The following is a 20,373-nucleotide window of genomic DNA, read 5'->3' as shown; positions in this document are numbered from 1 at the left end:
TGAAACTACCCCCACTTATCAGTGGCTATTCTAGAATTCTAACAAGCATTAACTGAAAAAACAGAGCCACAAATTCCACCTAGATAGTATTCAATGCAACACAAATAAATCAATTTAAATGCTGTAGTATTTCAAAAAAGTGCAGATAAAGATTTACTTAAATTAACTTATACGTCTAGTTGATTGCAGGTAGGTCTTAGCCAAAAGAAAGAGATCAAAATCTATCTTAAAGAAAAGTGTGAATTCTTCCAGTTGTACTTCTGGGGATGACACTTCGTCTAATACTGAAGGTGAATCAGAAGGTAACCATACAGATGTGTCACCTAATGCCAAAAAGACCAATTGTCCGCACCCTTTGGGTATAGATTTAGATGAGGGGGGCGGAAACACAAAAAAAGACAGGCCCAAACAGGGTCTCGAGAATCTTTTGAAAATGATGATAGAACATTGACCAGTCAATGTAATGTACACAATATTTCCTCTGTTGAGCTTACCAATATACAAATCAAGTTATTAAATAAAGGACTCAACTTCGTTCCTGTTTTTTTTGTCTCTGAATATGCTTTAGCCCAGGATGTGGCTAACTTTTGTTGGATGTTAAATCTTAAACTGTTTTTTGCTGATAATGTTGATGATACAGCTGGTGAATTCAAGTTTAAAAAATCTACTTTTAATCCACCCATGGTCCATCTAGTGGGTGTTTTTTTGAAAAATGTGTTAAAAGATTTACATTGTCATCTTAAGGACTTTCCAACGCTATATAATAATTTGACCACGGATGAGGTATCTAGTCTTGAAGAACTTGTTAATAAAAAGAATTTGGTTATTACCCAAGCTGACAAAGGGGGAGCTGTGGTGGTTCTAGATGAGGTGGCTTATAACAATGAGGCTATGAGACAACTGGGGGATAAAGAATATTATATGCACATGTCCTTGGATCCATCTTCCCATTTTCAACATAAAATAGGACAGTTTTTGATGCAAGCAGTAGAGGAGGGGATTATTACACCATATATTAAGGAACAACTGATGGTTATATCCCCCAAAAAACAATATCTTTATCTTCTGCCCAAGATACATAAACATGCTACTAATCCACCAGGTCGACCCATTGTTTCGGGACATGGGTCCATTACTGAACCACTTTCAGAATATTTGACTCATTATCTTAAACCGTTGCTTTCATACATAAGATCTAGAATTCAAGACACTACTCAATTCTTGGACTTAATCAATGATACACAACTTGAATCTCATTGGTTATTATGTACTCTGGACATCACCTCCTTATACACCAATATTCCACATTGGGCAGGTCTACAAGCTTTGGATTATTGGTTGAACAGATCTGGGCTTTATAGACCTGGATTTAACACCTTTTTGGTATGCTTAACAGAATATGTGCTAACTAGTAATGTTTTTTACTTTCAAAATCAATGCTTTTGGCATCTTTTGCACCCATCTATGCCGATCTCTTTATGGCATATATTGAGGAGGTCATTATTTACGACCCGAATCATAATATCTATATGTGTGAAATGGACATTTGGCGTTGTTATTTGGATGATTGTTGGTTGGTGTGGAAGGCTGATGAAGACTATCTTAAAGAGTTTCTTGAATATCTTAATGACAATGTATGGGGCATTGAATTCAAAATGTCTTTCCACAGATCCAAGATGTTTTTTCTGGATGTGGAAATTACTAGAAATGCTGATAACACATTGTCTACTACTATTTTTAGGAAATTTCCTGAATATAACTCTTTATTACATGCTTCCAGCTTCCACCCACAACATATCATCCAAAATATACCCAAATCCCAATTTCTAAGAGCCAAAAGGATCTGTTCTAACCAATTATCCTATGTGAAAACACGTGATGATCTTGCCCGTAGATTTTTAGAGAGAGGTTATCGTCCAGGTACCATTAATCAGGCTAAACAATGGGCCTTGAATTTAAACAGGCAAGATCTATTGCGTTATAAACATAATAACAATGATGGGGTCCAACAGCCTTTGGGTTTGGTTACTACTTATGGACGCAATACTCAAGGCTTCATTAACATTATTCAGAGACATTGGAATGTTTTGTTGACCGAAGAGAAACTTCATCCTTTTCTTAGGGACAGATGTTCTTTCTCTTTCAGAAGAGGACGAACTATAGGTTCAAGGCTTAGTCATTATACAAAATCTGTTAATAGCTTTACAGTTTTTACTCAAACTTCTTTGATAGGGGGTCCTGTATTAGGGTGCATTTCATGTGGTCACTGTGTATATTGTACGCGGGTTTCACATACCCGTGAATTTACCAGCAAAAATACTTCTGAGATTTTTGAAATATAAAATTTGGGCTAATTGCAGTACCAAGTGGGTCATCTATTTGGTGACCTGCACTTGTTATGCATTTTATGTGGGGCAGACTTCTCGAGCTTTTCGCTTGAGAATTTGTGAACATCTCAGTGATATTAAAAATAAACGTCCCAACAATGCCCTATTTAAACACAGTTTGAAACATAAAACAGCTTATTTTCAATTTGTGATTATTGACCACATTAAGGGTATTTGTAGAGACAAAGATAGTTGGCATGAGTTGCTTAACTTTAAAGAAAAGAAATGGATAGTAAAACTGGGAGCCCTGTTTCCACCTGGCCTTAATGATCAATTATAATTAAAGGATCAATTATAATTAACTGTTCTATTACTGTGATTGGTTCTGATGTTAATTACCAGGTATATATATATATATATATATATATATATATATATATATATATATATATATATATATATACTGGGTTGCTTTTGTTTGTACTGCTTTTATTGTTTGTATCCACTGAAGAAGGCTCTGTTGAGCCGAAACCGGTTTGGATTTTTCATGTATCTGCTTTTGCTACCCATGGGATTTTTCCACTGGGTTGAATAAATGGCTGTTTGCTCCTTCCTCACTTGCTGGCTTCGTTTTGTGGATTTGTGCTTTTTCTGCCGTGCAAGGGTTTTACGAGCATCTGTTTTTTCATGACTTTAGGTCTTAGCCAGCCAAAGCTCAGAGTTTAAGCAGAAAATAAACCAAAAAGTATCACTTATTTAAGGCAGAAACGGAATATCAATTAATTGAAACTACCCCCACTTATCACTGGCTATGCAGGAATTCTAACACGCATTAACTGAAAAAACAAAGCCACAGCTTTCAGCTAGATAGTATTCATTGCAACACAAATAAATCAATTTAAATGCTGTATTATTTGAAAAAAGTGCAGATAAAGATTTACTTAATTTCACTTATACGTCCAGTTGATTGCAGATAGGTCTTAGTCTGCCAAAGCTCAGAGTTTAAGCAGAAATAATCCAAAATGTATCACTTATGTAAGGCAGAAACTGAATATCAATGAATTGAAACTACCCCCACTTATCACTGGCTATGCATGAATTCTAACAAGCATTAACTTTTAAAACAGAGCCGCAAATTCCACCTAGATAGTATTCAATGCAACACAAATAAATCAATTTAAATGCTGTATTATTTTAAAAAAGTGTGGATAAAGGTTTACTTAAATTCACTTATATGTCCAGTTGATTGCAGGTAGGTCTTAGCTGGCCAAAGCTCACAGTTTAAGCAGAAAATAATCCAAAATGAACCACTTATATAAGGCAGAAACCGAATATCAATAAATTGAAACTACCCCCACTTATCACTGCCTGTGCAGGAATTCTAACAAGCATTAACTGAAAAAACAGAGCCACAACTTTCAGCTAGATTGTATTCAATGCAACACAAATAAATCAATTTAATTGCTGTATGATTTGAAAAAAGTGCAGATAAAGATTTACTTAAATTCACTTATATCTCTAGTTGCTTGCAGGTAGGTCTTAGTCAGGCAAAGCTCAGAGTTTAAGCAGAAAATAATCCAAAATATACCACTTATATAAGGCAGAAACCAAATATCAATGAATTGAAACTACCCCCACTTATCAGTGGCTATGCAGGAATTCTAACAAGCATTAACTGAAAAAACAGAGCCACAGCTTCCAGCTAGGAAGTAATCAATGCAATACAAATCGATTTAAATGATGTATTTGAAAAAAGTGCAGATAAAGATTTAATTAAATTCACTTATGCATCCAGTTGATTGCAGGTAGGTGTCAGCCGGCCAAAGCTCAGAGTTTAAGCAGAAAATCATCCAAAATGTATCACTTATATAAGGCAGAAACCGAATATCAATGAATTGAAACTACCCCCACTTATCACTGGATATGCAAGAATTCTAACAAGCATTAACGGAAAAAACAGAGCCACAAATTCCACCTAGATAGTATTCAATGCAACACAAATAAATCAATTTAAATGCTGTATTATTTAAAAAAAGTGCAGATAAAGATTTACTTAAATGAACTTATACGTCTAGTTGATTGCAGGTAGGTCTTAGCCAGCCAAAGCTCAGAGTTTAAGCAGAAAATAATCCAAAAAGTACCACTTATATAAGGCAGAAACGGAATATCAATTAATTGAAACTACCCCCACTTATCACTGGCTATGCAGGAATTCTAACACGCATTAACTGAAAAAACAAAGCCACAGCTTCCAGCTAGATAGTATTCATTGCAACACAAATAAATCAATTTAAATGCTGTATTATTTGAAAAAAGTGCAGATAAAGATTTACTTAAACTCACGTATACATCCAGTTGATTGCAGGTATGTCTTAGCCAGCCAAAGCTCAGAGTTTAAGCAGAAAATAATCCAAAAAGTACCACTTATATAAGGCAGAAACGGAATATAAATTAATTGAAACTACCCCACTAATCACTGGCTATGCAGGAATTCTAATAAGCATTAACTGAAAAAACAAAGCCACAACTTCCAGCTAGATAGTATTCATTGCAACACAAATAAATATATTTAAATGCTGTATTATTTGAAAAAAGTGCAGATAAAAATTTACTTAATTTCACTTATACATCCAGTTGATTGCAGATAGGTCTTAGCCTGCCAAAGCTCAGAGTTTAAGCAGAAAAAAATCCAAAGTGTATCACTATATAAGGCAGAAACCGAATATCATTGAATTAAAGCTACTCCCACTTATCACTGGCTATGTAGGAATTCTAACAAGCATTACCTGAAAATTCAGAGCCACAACTTCCAGCTAGATAGTATTCAATGCAACACAAATAAATCAATTTAAATGCTGTATTATTTGAAGTAAGTACAGATAAAGATTTACTTAAATTCACTTATACGTCCAGTTGATTGCAGGTAGGACTTAGCCAGCCAAAACTCAGAGTTTAAGCAGAAAATAATCCAAAACATACCACTTATATAAGGCGGAAACCGAATATCAATGAATTGAAACTACCCCCACTTATCAGTGGCTATGCAGGAATTCTGACAAGCATTAACTGAAAAAACAGAGCCACAACTTCGAGCTACATAGTTTTCAATGCAACACAAATAAATTAATATAAATGTGGTATTATTTGAAAAATGTGCAGATAAGGATTTATTTAAATTCACTTATACGTCCAGTTGATTGCAGGTAGGTTGTAGGCGGCCAAAGATCAGAGTTTAAGCAGAAAATAATCCAAAATTTACCACTTATATAATGCAGAAACCGAATATCAGTGAATTGAAACTGACTCCACTTATCACTGGCTATACAGGAATTTTATGAGGCATTAACTGAAAAAACAGAGCCACAACTTCCAACTAGATAGTATTCAATGCAGCACAAATAAATCAATTTAAATGCTGTATTATTTGAAAAAAGTGCAGATAAAGATTTACTTAAATTCACTTATACATCCATTTGATTGCAGGTAGGTCTTAGCCGGCCAAAGTTCAGAGTTTAAGCACAAAATATTCCAAAATGTACCACTTATATGAGGGAGAAATTGAATATCAATGAATTGAAACTACCCCCACTTATCACTGGCTATGCAAGAATTCTAACAAGCATTAACTGAAAAAACAGAGCCACAACTTCCAGCTAGATAGTATTCAATGCAACACAAATAAATCAATTTAAATGTGGTATTATTTGAAAAATGTGCAGATAAAGATTTACTTAAATTCACTTATATGTCCATTTGATTGCAGGTAGGTCTTAGCCGGCCAAAGATCAGAGTTTAAGCAGAAAATAATCCAAAATGCACCACTTATATAAGGCAGAAACCGAATATCAATGAATTGAAACTACCCCCACTTATCAGTGGCTATGTAGGAATTCTAACAAGCATTAACTGAACAAAACAGAGCCACGGCTTCCAGCTAGATAGTGTTCAGTGCAACACAGATCAATTTAAATGCTGTATTATTTGAAAAAAGTGCAGATAAAGATTTACTTAAATTCACTTATATGTCCAGTTGATTGCATGTAGATCTTAGCCGGCCAAAGCTCAGAGTTTAAGCAGAATATAATCCAAAATGTACCACTTATATAAGGCAGAAACTGAATATCAATGAATTGAAACTTCCCCCACTTATCACTGGCTATGCAGGAATTCTAACAAGCATTATCTGAAAAAGCAGAGCCACAACTTCCAGCTAGATAGTATTCAATGCAACACAAATAATTTTAAATGCTGTATTATTTGAAAAAGGTGCAGATAAAGATTTACTTAAATTCACTTATATGTCCAGTTGATTGCAGGTAGGTCTTAGCTGGCCAAAGCTTAGAGTTTAAGCAGAAAATAATCCAAAATGTATCACTTATGTAAGGCAGAAACTGAGTATCAATGAATTGAAACTACCCCCACTTATCACTGGCTATGCAGGAATTCTAAGAAACATTAATGGAAAAAATAGAGCCACAACTTCCAGCTAGATAGTATTCAATGCAACACAAATCAATTTAAATGCTGTATTATTTGAAACAAGTGCAGATAAAGATTTACTTAAATTCACTTATACATCCAGTTGATTGCAGGTAGGTCTTAGCCGACCAAAGCTCAGAGTTTAAGCCAAAAATGATCCAAAATGTACCACTTATATAAGGCAGAAACCAAATATCAGTTCATTGAAACTACCCCCACTTATCACTGGTTATGCAGGAATTCTAACAAGCATTAACTGAAAAAACAGAGCCACAACTTCCAGCTAGATAGTATTCAATGCAACACAAATAAATCAATTTAAATGCGGTATTATTTGAAAAAAGTGCAGATAAAAATTTACTTAAATTCACTTATACATCCAGTTGATTGTAGGTAGGTCTTAGCCGGCCAAAGCTCAGAGTTTAAGCAGTAAATAATCCAAAATGTACCAGTTATATAAGACAATGAAATGGTGTCTGTTTAGCTGGCCAACCGAGTCACCAAAATAAAGGACTTAAATACTAGTTCTATAAGGTATTGGGACTAGATAAGAATTAGGCGAATGCCTGCATGTCCAGTAGGCTGTGCAGCTTCTGTATGGCCTCTAGGAGAACTAAATCAGTCTGTTCAGGATCTTCTCTCCTTCTCTATGACAGTCTGTTTGGCATTTTTTTTAGTAATTTGGCTCAAAACTTGTAGTATAGCCCCTTCAAAGGTTCATAGGAAGAAATAGGCAATTACTTTGTAATCCATTACAAGCCAATAAAAAATACATAAATAAAATATTCACTAGTTCCCTACATCCTCAAGGAGGGCAAACAAGGTAGACTAGGGGAGAATCTGAGGCTGCCCATCCAATTATTTAGGTATACTTTGTAGATGGCAAGGGTGCTACTCTGCCTGAGATGTAGTGGAAGTTTGTTCCAAAGACGAGGGATATGTTGGGATATGAATCTATCACACCATTTTATCTTGTTTATCTATTGATGCAGGTTTAGTTCTTTTAACCAGGTATTTGAGAAACCATTTGTCCTGTGAAGGAACTGGAGGTCACAGAGAGTTGGATCTTTCATGGCTTGAAAGGCTAGATGCAGATTTCCACAGAGGAGTGTATACAAAACTGAGTACAGCTAGAGCTGACAGTCTGTCCCAATAACTTAACAATTTTGGGGTCATTGATCTTTTTATGAATCTCTGAGATCTCTCACGTTGAGTGCTATATTTAGACAGTACATGCCGAAAGGTGCATTATATTCAATAATGGGTCTGATGGGATATGAGTAAAGGAGAATTAAGACCTTTTGGGCATTAGTAGACATGCCTTTGGAAATTATATAAGGCAGATAGAAGTTGTTTTGAATTTCTGTGCAAACACGATGGTCAAATGATAAGGAATTGTCAAAAAAGTGTGCCTGGATCCCTTATGACAGTGTCTGATTGGAGGAGTATGTGAAAATGTTTTGTTCACATAACATGTATCTTCTTTTTATTTTGTAAGTGGATGATCTACACTGTCCTGTTTGCATTATACTTTTGGTAAGGAATTTGTATGTTTCCTTTTAAAGACCTCAACTAAAGATGTGCTCAATACATTCTTCCCGCTGACTGTACTAGCATCTTAGCACGTCAGCCGTACAGATTAGTGTTAACACCAGAACTGTGAATTTTTTCAGAAGATATGCTTTCATTTTTTTGTCCCACTATAGGATCATATGATCATAGGAGGTTACTAGGCTATTGGCCCTGAAGCCCTTATAAGCCTAGCCAAGAGTTTAGCCCATGTTTAGACAAGGCAGCACCAAGATCCCCTGCCAGCAGAGACACAGATGGAATCCCAGGGGTGTATTTTCTGTTTCCTGTCTAGTTATCCAGGTTACACTTAAAAAGGGATAATGAGGTACTTTGCTTGACGTGGAGAGAGAGTCTATTCCACAGACGGGGGAGTCTCTGGGACACAAATCTGTCCCAGCAATAAGTCCTATTGATATCATGGACCACGTTGAGGTCATGCGTATGGTTTGCTCAAGTTGAGCTTGACTTGCAGATATGTAGCAGTCCCATCAAGGCGAGGTCTGAGATTGCTTTGTATACCAGACTGAGGTCACCTCTGAGGAGTCTGTGTGAAACTGAGTAGAGGGATGGGGCTTTTAGCCTATCTGTGTAGGGAAGGTGTTTGAGGCCCTGGATTCTCCTGGTGAGGAAACTCTGTGGTCTCTCCAGCTGCTGCATGTGCTTTGCAAGGTACATGCTGAAGGGAGTGTTGTACTCAGTAATTGGCCTTATATGGGAAGAATACAGGTATGTTGTGACCTCTTTGTCCCTGGATGAGATATCCTTACTTATGAGGTGGGCCATGTAGAAAGCTTTCCATGCAATGGAAGCAATGTGGTGGTCAAAAGTCAGGTTGCTATCAACCTGGGTGCTCAAATCCCTCACTACTGATTGTGTACTTAGGACATTGTCATTAATGTGATAATATTATTAATGTGATAATATGTGGGGACATGACTGTCCCCAAAGGGGATGATGATGCATTTTTTGGCATTCAGCTTGAGGTCATGTTTCTGGCACCAGTCATTTGTTTGGGTGAGACCCTCTTGGAGGATGTCCACATCACTTGGGGAATTGATGACTGTGCCCACTTTGCAGACATCTGCAAACTTGGTCAACCACAGCCCACTGGTTTTGGCCTGCACCTCAGGGAAGTATATTCCGAATAACAGAGGCCCCAAGACCGATCCCTGGGTTATGCCGCTCGTTACAGGTCTACTGCTTGAGGTGGCTTCCCCTATTTTGATTAAGTGAGTTCTATCAGTGAGCCAGTTTGCTACCCATCTGGTAACATATGGATTGATGCCTAGTTGAGAGAGTTTATCTACTATGCCCAAGTGGGGAATAGTGTTGAAGGCTTTGGTCAGGTCAAGGTAGGCGGTGTGCACCGTCTTCCCCTCCATGGCTTTGGTGACTGTCTCGAAGAAGTTGACCAGATTTAACAAACATGACCTCCCCTTGACAAAGCCAAACTGTGGGGGGTTGAGTGTTTGGAGGTTGCCAATGTCCCTGTTAATGAGGTCCATGATAATCTGTTCCATGGCCTTGCAGATCAGGCTAGTTAGGCTGATGGGTCTATAATTTCCTGGCTCAGTGGATGCTCCACCTTTGGAGGAATATCTGTCCTTTAGTTAGGTCAGTATTATGTCAGTGTAGTTATATACTTCTTGCTTTCTATCTCATTTGGGGAATATCTGTTCTTTAGGTAGGTCACTGTTGTGTCAGTATAGTTACATACTTCTGCCTTTCTGTCCTAGTTGGGGAAGGTCTCTCCTTTATTTCGGTCACTATTTTGTCAGCGTAGTTATATACTTCTGTCTTTATATCCCATTATGGAATGTCTTTTCTTTTAGTTGGGTCACTGTTTTGTCAATGTAGATAGTCTTCCTTTATCTATTATGTTTCTCCTTTTAGAAACTGAAGGGGGGGGGGGGGACTGAGAAGTATTGTGTGCCTTTTCTATTTTATATTAAAAGGTATGTCACTGCCAATACATTTATATGCTGAAGGAATATATTTTTTAGAAAGAGAGTGGAACTACATCACAGATAGATAGATATACAGACAGACAGCTAGATAGTTAGTTAAAATATACTGCCACAACATAATCTAGTAGCCAGATGCTCTAAATGAGGAACATTTGGGATAACTGGACAGTTAAGAGATGCAAAAAGTTAAACATAAAGAATTGTTGAAAAGAGTACAGTGTCACCCTTGTTGTTTTGGCAAATGTTCCCATTGAGTTAGTGTAAATAACTAAGGGTGCAGAAGCAGTGGATTTCAAAGGGTGAGCCCCAGCATGTGGGAGGTTTACCAGAGTGCAGATTAAGTACATATTTTCTTGTTTTTTTTTTTTTTTTGTGTTTTTTTTTTCCACAGTTTTGATATGTAGCCTATATATGTTGTATCTCTTGGAAGCTACTTTGAAGTTATAGTATAAGTGCAGAAAACTTTATCAAACCTGCATGTAGTATCACAGGAAGGTCTGAACTCTGCATTGTTATTCTCAGGTTGCAGACAGTGAAATGAAGGCAAGTTCATTACAGCTTACAGTAGATCGTCTCAACATGTCCCTGGCGAAGGCAGAAGAAAGTGAGAGTGCGCTGAAGGATAAAGTCCAGTCCCTGTCTGTGTCTGTTGCTGAGGGTAACTCTAATGCTTCATCAATTCAAGAGAGGGTCCTGCAGTTGCAGAAGTCATTGGCCACAAGTGAACATGAGCGCAGAATACTGCAGGTGAGTCACTATCTTGCATGCATTGGCTGTAGTAGAAATGTGACATTATGCAGATAATCTGTTTAGCGAAAAAAAAGAGGAAGCTTAATTCAACAAATTGTAGTAGTGTTATTTATTTATTTTTATTTATTTGACATTTGTTAACTGGTTTAGTCCGACTGGGCTGCAGAGCCATTTTTCAGCAGAGACCTGAGGAGAAAAGCCCCACAGATAAACAAATACAAAAACAAAACATCATACACTATTAACATACAAGTGTATATACACAGGAAAAAACTTATAAATGAACATGTTAGAATACAAGAGTAGTATTGAGGGTTGAAACAGCATCTAACCATTACTGTCAGAGAGAAATTCAAGGTTGGTAGAATATCATAAACACCTTAAATGATTAGCTGTGGTAAAGTGTGAGAGCTGAGAGGTGAAGGGGAGGACGAGAGGGAGCAGTTTAGGTGGGAGTGGGACAAGGACAGGTCCAGGAATTAGTAAATAAGTCCTTTAGAAGTTTTTTGAAGTTAAGGAAGTTGCCGTTTGTTCTTAGAGAAAGGGGAAGTTTGTTCCAGGCATTGGCAATGGAATGGCTGTATAAAAGTTTGTCAATATTTTTATTGGGTTTGTAGATGTCTGAGAGGTATAGGTCTGTGCTACATAGGTTACGCTTAGGAGAACAGGAAGTGATGAGGTCCATGAGGGCAGGACAGTGGGAGGATTGATTTAAGATAGTGTGTGTGAGGTGGAGTTGGGGAAGGAGTTGGTTATTGAGATCAAGCCATTGTAGGTATTTTAAATCTATGCAGTGGTGAGAGTGATAACGAAGGTTGGCAATTAATCTGGCTATTTTGTTCTAGGTGGTTTCAAGTTTAGCTAATTGTCGCTCAGCAGGTCAGGATAAAATTAGCGAGCATCGTGAGTTCTTGTTCAAGCAGCTTTATTGTATGCAAACACATCATAAATGAGGTTAAGTAACTTTAACTTCTAAACAAACTAGCTATCATGCACATAGATTTTTAACATTCTGGCTGCACCTTCAGAATGACACTGAAGCTACCATATGCTTGGTATTTATATGCACACACAGATCTTGGGAATGCTTCTTAAAGGTACAACACACCTGTTATTCTACATGCTCCCTCTTTGAGAAAATAAGTTAGGTATTGTCACTGATAGTAATGAATATGCAATTTACATAGAAATGATTTTCATCATGCAATTATACGAAGCTTGATACATATATACAACTATGTCCAAGTTGCCGTGTATTTATTTCACACTAGACTTTGAAATACAACCATATTGTGTGACATAAAATTTGTGATCTGGTTTAGCAACTGAGATTGTCTCTGCTGACATTCGAATCTTAGGAACACTGCAATCATCTACCGAAAGAGTATCAGAAGTCAAGACACGTTCTGGAACAGAAATATCATCTGGATTGCTCTGAGAGTTAAGAGTCTTTATCACAGGTACTATGCTGTGATGTCAGTTCTGCTACAGGAAGAAGATGTCTGCGATTTCTCCTGTACTGCACACCCTCGGATTTAACAAAATAGGATCTCGGCTCTGCACAAATACTCGTTACTTGACCAATCCGGTCAAAACCTTTTGCTGTTTGTATCCTCACTGTCTCTCCTTTTTTCAATGGACAAAAAATCTGCTCGACTTGTCGTAACTGGACTTTTGGAAAGAATGCTTTCTAGATAATTTGATGACTTTGTTGTTCTTAGCTTTAGGCCTCAATAAACTAGAACTGATAGGCAGTGTTGTTCTGGTTTGCCTAGATAGAAGTCTCTGAGCAAGTGAGACAGCATATCGTCACAGGGTATGTTTCTGAAATTGAATAAATTCAAAAAACATTCATATTATCACGTTTTAACTTTTCAGGTAATTGCTTTGCACTCTGTTCTGCATGTTCAGCAAGTTCATTCGACTGCTGATACTCTGGACTACTAGTAACATGTATGAAGTCCCATTCTCTAGCAAATTTCTGAAACAGTTGACTAGTGAATTGTGTACCATTGTCAGAGATTAATTTCTGTGGACTGCCATGGACTGAGAAATGGCATTTCAACTTAATAATGACAGTAGTAGAAGTTAGATTAGGTAGTAGATTGATCCGAACTAATTTGAATAAGAGTCTAGCAGTACTAAGTAATGTTGGTTGTTCCACTCAAATATGTCAGTGGCTACAACTGACCAAGGTAAATCAGGAATATGACTTAGATGAAGTCGTTCTTATTGGAAATGCGCTTTAGTACTGTTACATACTGAACAGGAAGAAGTACTCTATCAATGTCTTTTGCTAGAGAAGTCCAAAATACTAGTCCTCTCACTCTTCTCTTAGTAGATTTGGAACCCATGAGACCACAATGCAAAATCTGGATATATTCTTGTTGTAAGGAAGCAGGAACTACAATTTTAGGATCTTTGAAAATAATGCTATCTTCCATCAACAACTCATTTCTGTAAGGAAAGTAAGATTGCACTTCTGGTGGTACACTTGATTGCTTTGATGGCCATCCAACACTGATATAGTAATTGAGCTTCTGCAAAACTGGATCAGTCATTGTATGATCTCATAGCTCATCAAGTCTTGTGGTAGAGGAATTACGCACTTCCATGACATCAAAGTCAAAATTCTCTCCGTCAAGCTGTTCCATTGTATTTCTGGGTGATCTGGATAAGGTATCAGCCAGATAAAGAAGTTTGTCTTTCGTGTAGCCCATTTTGAAGTTGTACTTTTGCAGTTTGAGCATCATTTTTTGTAATCTCGCTGGAGCTGAATGCATAGGCCTCTTTAAAATAGTAACCAAAGGTTGATGATCAGTTTCAGTCTGGATTTCTCGACCATAGATATAGTCATGAAACTTTGAACATGCAGACACTATTGCCAAAAGTTCTTTCTCAATTTAAGCATATTGCATCTCAGTCAGGGTAAGTGTGCGTGGGCTGCTGGCTTGCCTTCTTGAAGAATAACTGCACCTAAACCAAATTTCGAAGCATCGCAGGAAAGAGTTACTGGTTTGGTGACATCATAGTATCTTAGTGTTGGTGGGGTAGCAGTTTTCTGGTTAAGAACTTCAAATGCCCCTGGTGCTGGTCTAGCCATAAACAAATAACATTTTTACATATGAGCTCTCTCAAAGGTGCTGTCATCTCACTGAGGTCTGGTATAAACTTGCCTAAGTAATGGACCATACCAAGAAAACGTTGTAGAGCTTGCACATTATCTGAATGTGGCATTTCAAGAATGGCTGCTTGCTTGGACGGGTCAGGTCTCAAGCCCATACTTGTAAACAAATGACCTACATATGTAACTTCTTGTAGTTTGAATTTGCACTTCAGAGAATTGAGCTTTAAGTTCACTTCACGTGCTCTCTCTAGAGCTCTCTTAAGATTTCTGTCATGCTCAGCCTCACCATTGCATCCGACCAATATATCATCTACATATGACACATGGATAGCCCGAAAAAATTTGCTCCATTGCACGCTGAAAGACATCCCTTGCAGAATTTATTCCAAATGGCATTCTGAGGAATCTATATCTTCCAAATGGGGTACTGAATGTAGTCAGTACTGAAGATTTGCGATCAAGCATTACTTGCCAAAATGAACTCTCTGCATCTAAGACAAAAAAAACAGTGGCATTCGGTATCAGGGCTGCAACTTCTTTGACTGTATGGATGGGATGATGTGGTTTCTTCACTGCTTTGTTCAAATCTCTTGGGTCAATACATATTCTGAATTCATCCAAGCCTTTTTTATGAGCTGCTACCATGGACAACACCCATTTGGTATCTTCAGTAACTGGACAAATTACACCTTGTTGCACCTTTTTGTCCATCTGAGCTTTGACCTTATGCTGTATACCTATCAAACTCTTCTTGCTGGTCTGACCACTTTACTGATTTCTGAGTCTAATTTCATGGAATGCACCACTGGAAGTTTGTCCAATCTTTCATCAAAAACAGCATACTCTGAAAAAATAGTATTGGAAGCTGGAGCTAGGACATGTGCTTATCTGATGAACTTCTTTGGTAAAAGAAAGCAGATTCATTTTCAAACTGTCTCTTAGACCCAATAATGACTGCACAGGTCTTCAAACCATATAGAATAATAGGCTGTAACAGCTCTTGGCCACATAACATAAAAGCACTACTGAGCCTTCGGTTTGAATTACTTCAACTTCATAAGCTACAGGTTTCACACAGCTAGTCAAATTTAGTTGTTCACCAGCTCTAACCCTTGCAAAACTATCTGCAGACATGACATTACACTTTGAACCAGTGTCTACTTTAAGCTCGGTGGATTTATCATTGATCTGGACAGTACAAAACACTTCATTTCTTGCCAGTAAATCTACTGCAGCAATCCTTTCACCAATTACTGACACACCATCTTCATAGAAAGAAGACTGTTTCAGGTCTATTTGATCAACTTCCTTTTTGGAGTGACCCTTCTTTGTAACTGTGTAAGGCTTACTTGATTTACAAAATCTTTGAAAATGGTTTAATTTCCTACACTTATGACATTGCTGACCAGATGCCATGCATTTTTCTCTTCTTGACTCATGGTTGGCACCACAATTGCAACAGTTTACAATAAATCTTGATTTGGGTTTTGCTTATTCACTCTTATGCTGTACTGAGCAACGTTTGTTTTGCACTAGGTACCCTTGGTTCTGCACTGAGCATGCTTCTTTAACTGAACTGTTCTTGGAATGTGCTAGAAGACTACAGGTTTTACCTGGAAGTGCCGCAGGGGCTGCTGCTGCCATGTGCTTCTGCCTGTCACATGTTGCATGCTGTCGACATGAGGTCTGGAACCTACTGAAACCATGCTCTTATCACTAGCAAATATATTTGTGTGCCTTTCTGTAACTTCATGAATCTGACAAATCTCAGTGGCTTTACTCAGTGTTAAATCACTGTCACGAAGCAAAATCTTTCTCACAGCAGCATTATTAGTACTACACACAAGTCTGTCCTTTATCAACTCATCCTTTAAATCACCAAACCTACACGTTTTAGCTTTGTTTCTCAGGTCAGTTATATAAGCTGCAAAAGTTTTCCCTTGCTTTTGATCTCTTGTATAAAACAGTAGTATAGCATTAGTCTGAGGGTTACACATTTCTCTGAATTTGCGCTTTAAGCACTTCCCTTGATTCAGCCTGCACAACAACACAATGAGTTTCTCCTTCACCCCCTTCACCTTCATACACTGCTGGTGCATAGACAAATGAACACTTCCTTTCAATGGGCTCTGACTTCGCTAGGTTCAGGAAAATAATTGCCCTGGTGCATGCATCTTTATCAGAATAAGCTGCTCATATAAATATATCATATTTTTGCTTGAATATTCTCCAGTTCTCTGCAATATTCTGATCAAACACAAGTGGTTGTGGCTTGCGAAATCCATCTGCCATATTGACATATCTCAGTGAAAACTCTTGCAAATATGCACAAACCCAGACACTTGTACATATATACATGTGCTTGAAATTTATGCCAGTACTTGTAACAACATAATGAGCCTTTGTCTAAGTGAATTTCACAAAATAAGTTTCCTGGGCACTGTAACACTTTGAAGTCTCTTTACTGTAAAATCCACTTGCCTTGAAATTATTTACTGTACAAGCCATTTATCTTGTAATCGCTTTAATGTCAAAACCATTTATCAACATTTTACTGCCAAAGTCATTTATCATCATTTTAAGAAACATTTCGAACAATTGCACAGTGAGAATAAACTGAGGAGCAGAAGCTGAGGGCAAGAAATACTTCGAAGTAACTGTACTTTGCGAATAAACTATCTCAAAGTAATGGCACTTTACAAATCAACTGTTTCGAAGTAATGGCACCTTGTGAACATATTGCCTCAAAGAAATTGCAATTTGTGAATGTATTGGGTAGTAGAAGCTCAGAGTGAGAAACAGCTCAAAATAACTGCACTTCATGAATAAACAGTACACTGCACACTGAAATTTCCCGAAAATGGCTGCACTTTACCAAACAACTCTCTATAGAGCAAGAGACACCCTATAATGGTGGCACTCTGTGAACAGACACACCCAGCCACAAGAAACTTTTTGAAATGGCTGCACTTGACTGCACTTCACAAAATAGTTGCACTTTGCACACAACAAACTCTCCGGAATAAATGCACAGCTATAAGCATACACTATAAGCAATTTTGCACACTTTGAGATACTTTGAACAACTCTAGTTATGTTTTTCAAGGCTTCAATCAATGCGAAGTAGCAATTTGTACCAAACACGGTAATTTGCCCAAAACACATGCAGTCACCTTTGCTTTATTTATACTCAATGTGTCCTTTTCTGCCCTTTCTGTTATAGCCATTTTGCTTATTGAATCTCTTAATGTGCCTTTTATGCCCTTTTGTTATGTTCGCTTTGCTCATTTAATCTCTTTTCATGCCTGTTTTACTTTCTTGTGCTCACTTGAACTCTAAACATACTCTTAGTACTTTAAACATGCTCATTTTATAATTTTGAGGTAATTTTGAACCCTTTACATACTTTTGTAATGCTCGTTTTATCAAATAACCCGGTTTCAAACATTCCATCTGATTAATGAGCTCTTTTATATTTCTTGTTTGCTAAATAAATGTTTCTGCGGTATTCATTTGTTTAACAATACGTTTTGTGCCCTTGTAATTCTCTGTTTAACCTCTTTTAATAAATAAATCATTTGTGTGTGTTCTCTTTACCTTTAACTTGTTTCTGGCCCTTTTTTGCTCTCAAGTTTTTTTTAGTTGCCATCGCCATTACCTCTGCACGTTGTGGTTGTGAAGAATAGTCTTTGCCATCCCAGTTCTGACACCATGTCACATGCCAGGTCAGGATAAAAGAAGCAAGCATCTTGGGTTCTTGTTCAAGCAGCTTTATTCTATGCAAATACATCATAAATGAGGTTAAATAGCTTTAACTTATAAACAAACTAGCTGTCAGGCACATAGATGTTAACATTCTGACTGCACCTTCAAAATGGCACTGAAGTTAACATGTGCTTGGTATTTAAATGCACACACAGATCTTGGAAATGCCTCTTAAAGGTACAACACACCTGTTGTTCTACATGAATAGATTGGATTGTATATTGGTGAGAATAGGGGCTGCCTGAAGTAAGATTGAGAGAAGGAAAGTCTGTGCTAGAGAATGTTTGGCGTTAATAGTGAGGTATTTTGTATGTCTGTATAAGAGATCAAGTTTTTGGTGGGTCTTTTTGATGGTTTGCTGAGTATGTATGTCAAACTTTAGTTGGTCATCTATGATTATGGTTCAACAGAGATAATTGTATTATTAAGAGATGATTTTTGTGTTGTTGTAGTGATTTGGGGAGGAAGAGTAGAAGTTTTTTTTTTTTTTTTTTTTTTTTTTAGGATTGAGTAATAGTTGATTATTGGTCAGCCATATTTTGACTGAAAGGAGGGAATCTTGAGTAAGAGCAAGGAGGTGGGGAAAGTTATCAGAGCATGAGATAATAGTGGAGTCATTTGCGTATTGTATTAGTAAGGAGTTTGGACAGGAAGTGTGTAGGCTATTTGTAAAGATATTAAAAAGGAGAGGTCCAAGGATTGACCCTTGGGGAGACCTGTTTGGACTGGGAGGAAGGGGGAGGAGGTGGAAAGCCATTTGATGGACTGGAATCTGTTGGAGAGGTAACTAGAGAACCATAGTATAATAGAAGAGGAGAGGTTAAGGGAAGAATGTTTTGAGAGCAGTAGGGCATGAGAAACAGTGCTGAAGGCTTTATATAGGTCATAGATGAGGCATAAGACTAGTTTGTTATTGTCCTGTGCTTTGGCGATATTCTGTGTAAATGAAATGAGAGCTGTAGAGGTGCTGTAGTCAGGATGGAAACCATGATGAGTGGGAGTTAACAGGTGGTCTTGTGTGATGTGTTTGAGAAGCTGGTTATGAATACATTTTTGTAGAATTTTGGATAAGAGGGATTACTAACATGGCTATAGGTCTGTAGTTGGTTGGTTTAATTGAATTGCCACATTTGTGGAGAGCTATGACATAGGACTTTTTCCAGATGTCAGGGATTGTGTTCTCTTGAATTAACCTGTTTGCTAATATGGAGACTGGATGTACAACCGAGTTAGCTGCAAGTTTAAGGAATAGAGGAGGTAAGTTGTCAGCAGAGGGGGAGCAGGTCTTCAATTTGGTAAGAAGAGATTTGATATATGCAGCAGAGACAGGTTTAAGACAAAACTGGGTGGAATTGGTAGAGGGAAGAGGATCAGAAGGGGAGAGGGAGGTGTTGTCAATTTTAGTTAACTTTTTTATACAGTCGATGAAGAAGGAATTAAGAAAGGAGGCAGTGTCTGTTGGTGAGCTATTAGGATAGGGGATGGGGGTAGAAGGGCTGCCTGGTTGTAAGAGTTTGTTGATACTATTCTAAAACTTTTTCATGTTGCAGTTGGGGTTATCTAGTGGTTTTTGATAGTATTGTTTTTTTTTGTCCAGATCGACTTGTTTCTTGGCTAGATTCCTAAGTTCTCTATAGGTTTGCAGATGGTGATGGGAGTTTGTTTTTTTCCAGGTTTTCCAGGACCTGTTTTTGTTCTTATTTTTCTAGTGGGGGCTAAGGTCTTTAGGATATTCAGGAAGGTGGTGCTGAATTTGGAGACACATTATTGAGAGGAAGGGCATGAGAAAGGACCATTTAATAGAAGAGAGACAATTATTGATGGTATCTGGGCAGAAATTAGGGAGATTACGGCTGTTTCCATTATAAGGAACGAGAAATAAAAATGCCCTGTCTTAGGAAAAAAAAATATTCTATGTGCAAGGAAAGTGAAAATATTATATTTTAGCAACTTACAAAGCTGTGTATAAATGGACAAGTCAGCAATTCTTCTAACAGACATCCACCCAACCTTCTCAATAAAAAAGATGGTAGCATTCCTTTCTAAAAAAGGTAGGTTGTGAAACGTAATGCTTTGCTAAGAAGGATCTGATGACACTTAATGTTACTAGTAGAGACAAAAAGTGCAGGCCAAATTCAGGTAAAGCAACAGGGATACCTTTACAATAGTCAGTACAGCTTCATGCTCATTGTTATAACCAAATTAGATCAGAATGACATCCAGTAACCAAAATATTTAATGGAGGTATGTTTTCTAAAATGCTGTCCTTTAGACCTATGTTTTTTCCACTTTTCCCCTCTGCCTGCCGATTATCAACCCCCTCCCAGTCAGTTGGCACATTCATTTCCCCATGACTGGGAGTGAGGATCACTTGGAAAGGGCGCCA

General features: G+C 37.5%; 1 protein-coding gene across 1 annotated transcript in view; it reads left to right on the top strand.

Annotated features, from left to right (window-relative positions):
* The window catches only part of CROCC (ciliary rootlet coiled-coil, rootletin), a 2,018,646-nt gene that overhangs the window by 1,758,992 nt on the left and 239,281 nt on the right, over window positions 1-20,373 (top strand). Inside the window, exon 31 of the mRNA XM_044061829.1 lies at window positions 10,868-11,092. Coding sequence (XP_043917764.1) covers window positions 10,868-11,092 — 225 coding nt within the window. The remainder of the gene's footprint in view (window positions 1-10,867; window positions 11,093-20,373) is intronic.

This window comes from Protopterus annectens, chromosome 2.part0 (assembly GCF_019279795.1).
Source record: "Protopterus annectens isolate FY-2018-M chromosome 2.part0, PAN1.0, whole genome shotgun sequence".
NCBI lineage: Eukaryota > Metazoa > Chordata > Ceratodontiformes > Protopteridae > Protopterus > Protopterus annectens.
The sequence above is the reverse complement of the archived record's forward strand: the minus strand, read 5'-3'. Positions and strand labels throughout refer to the sequence as shown.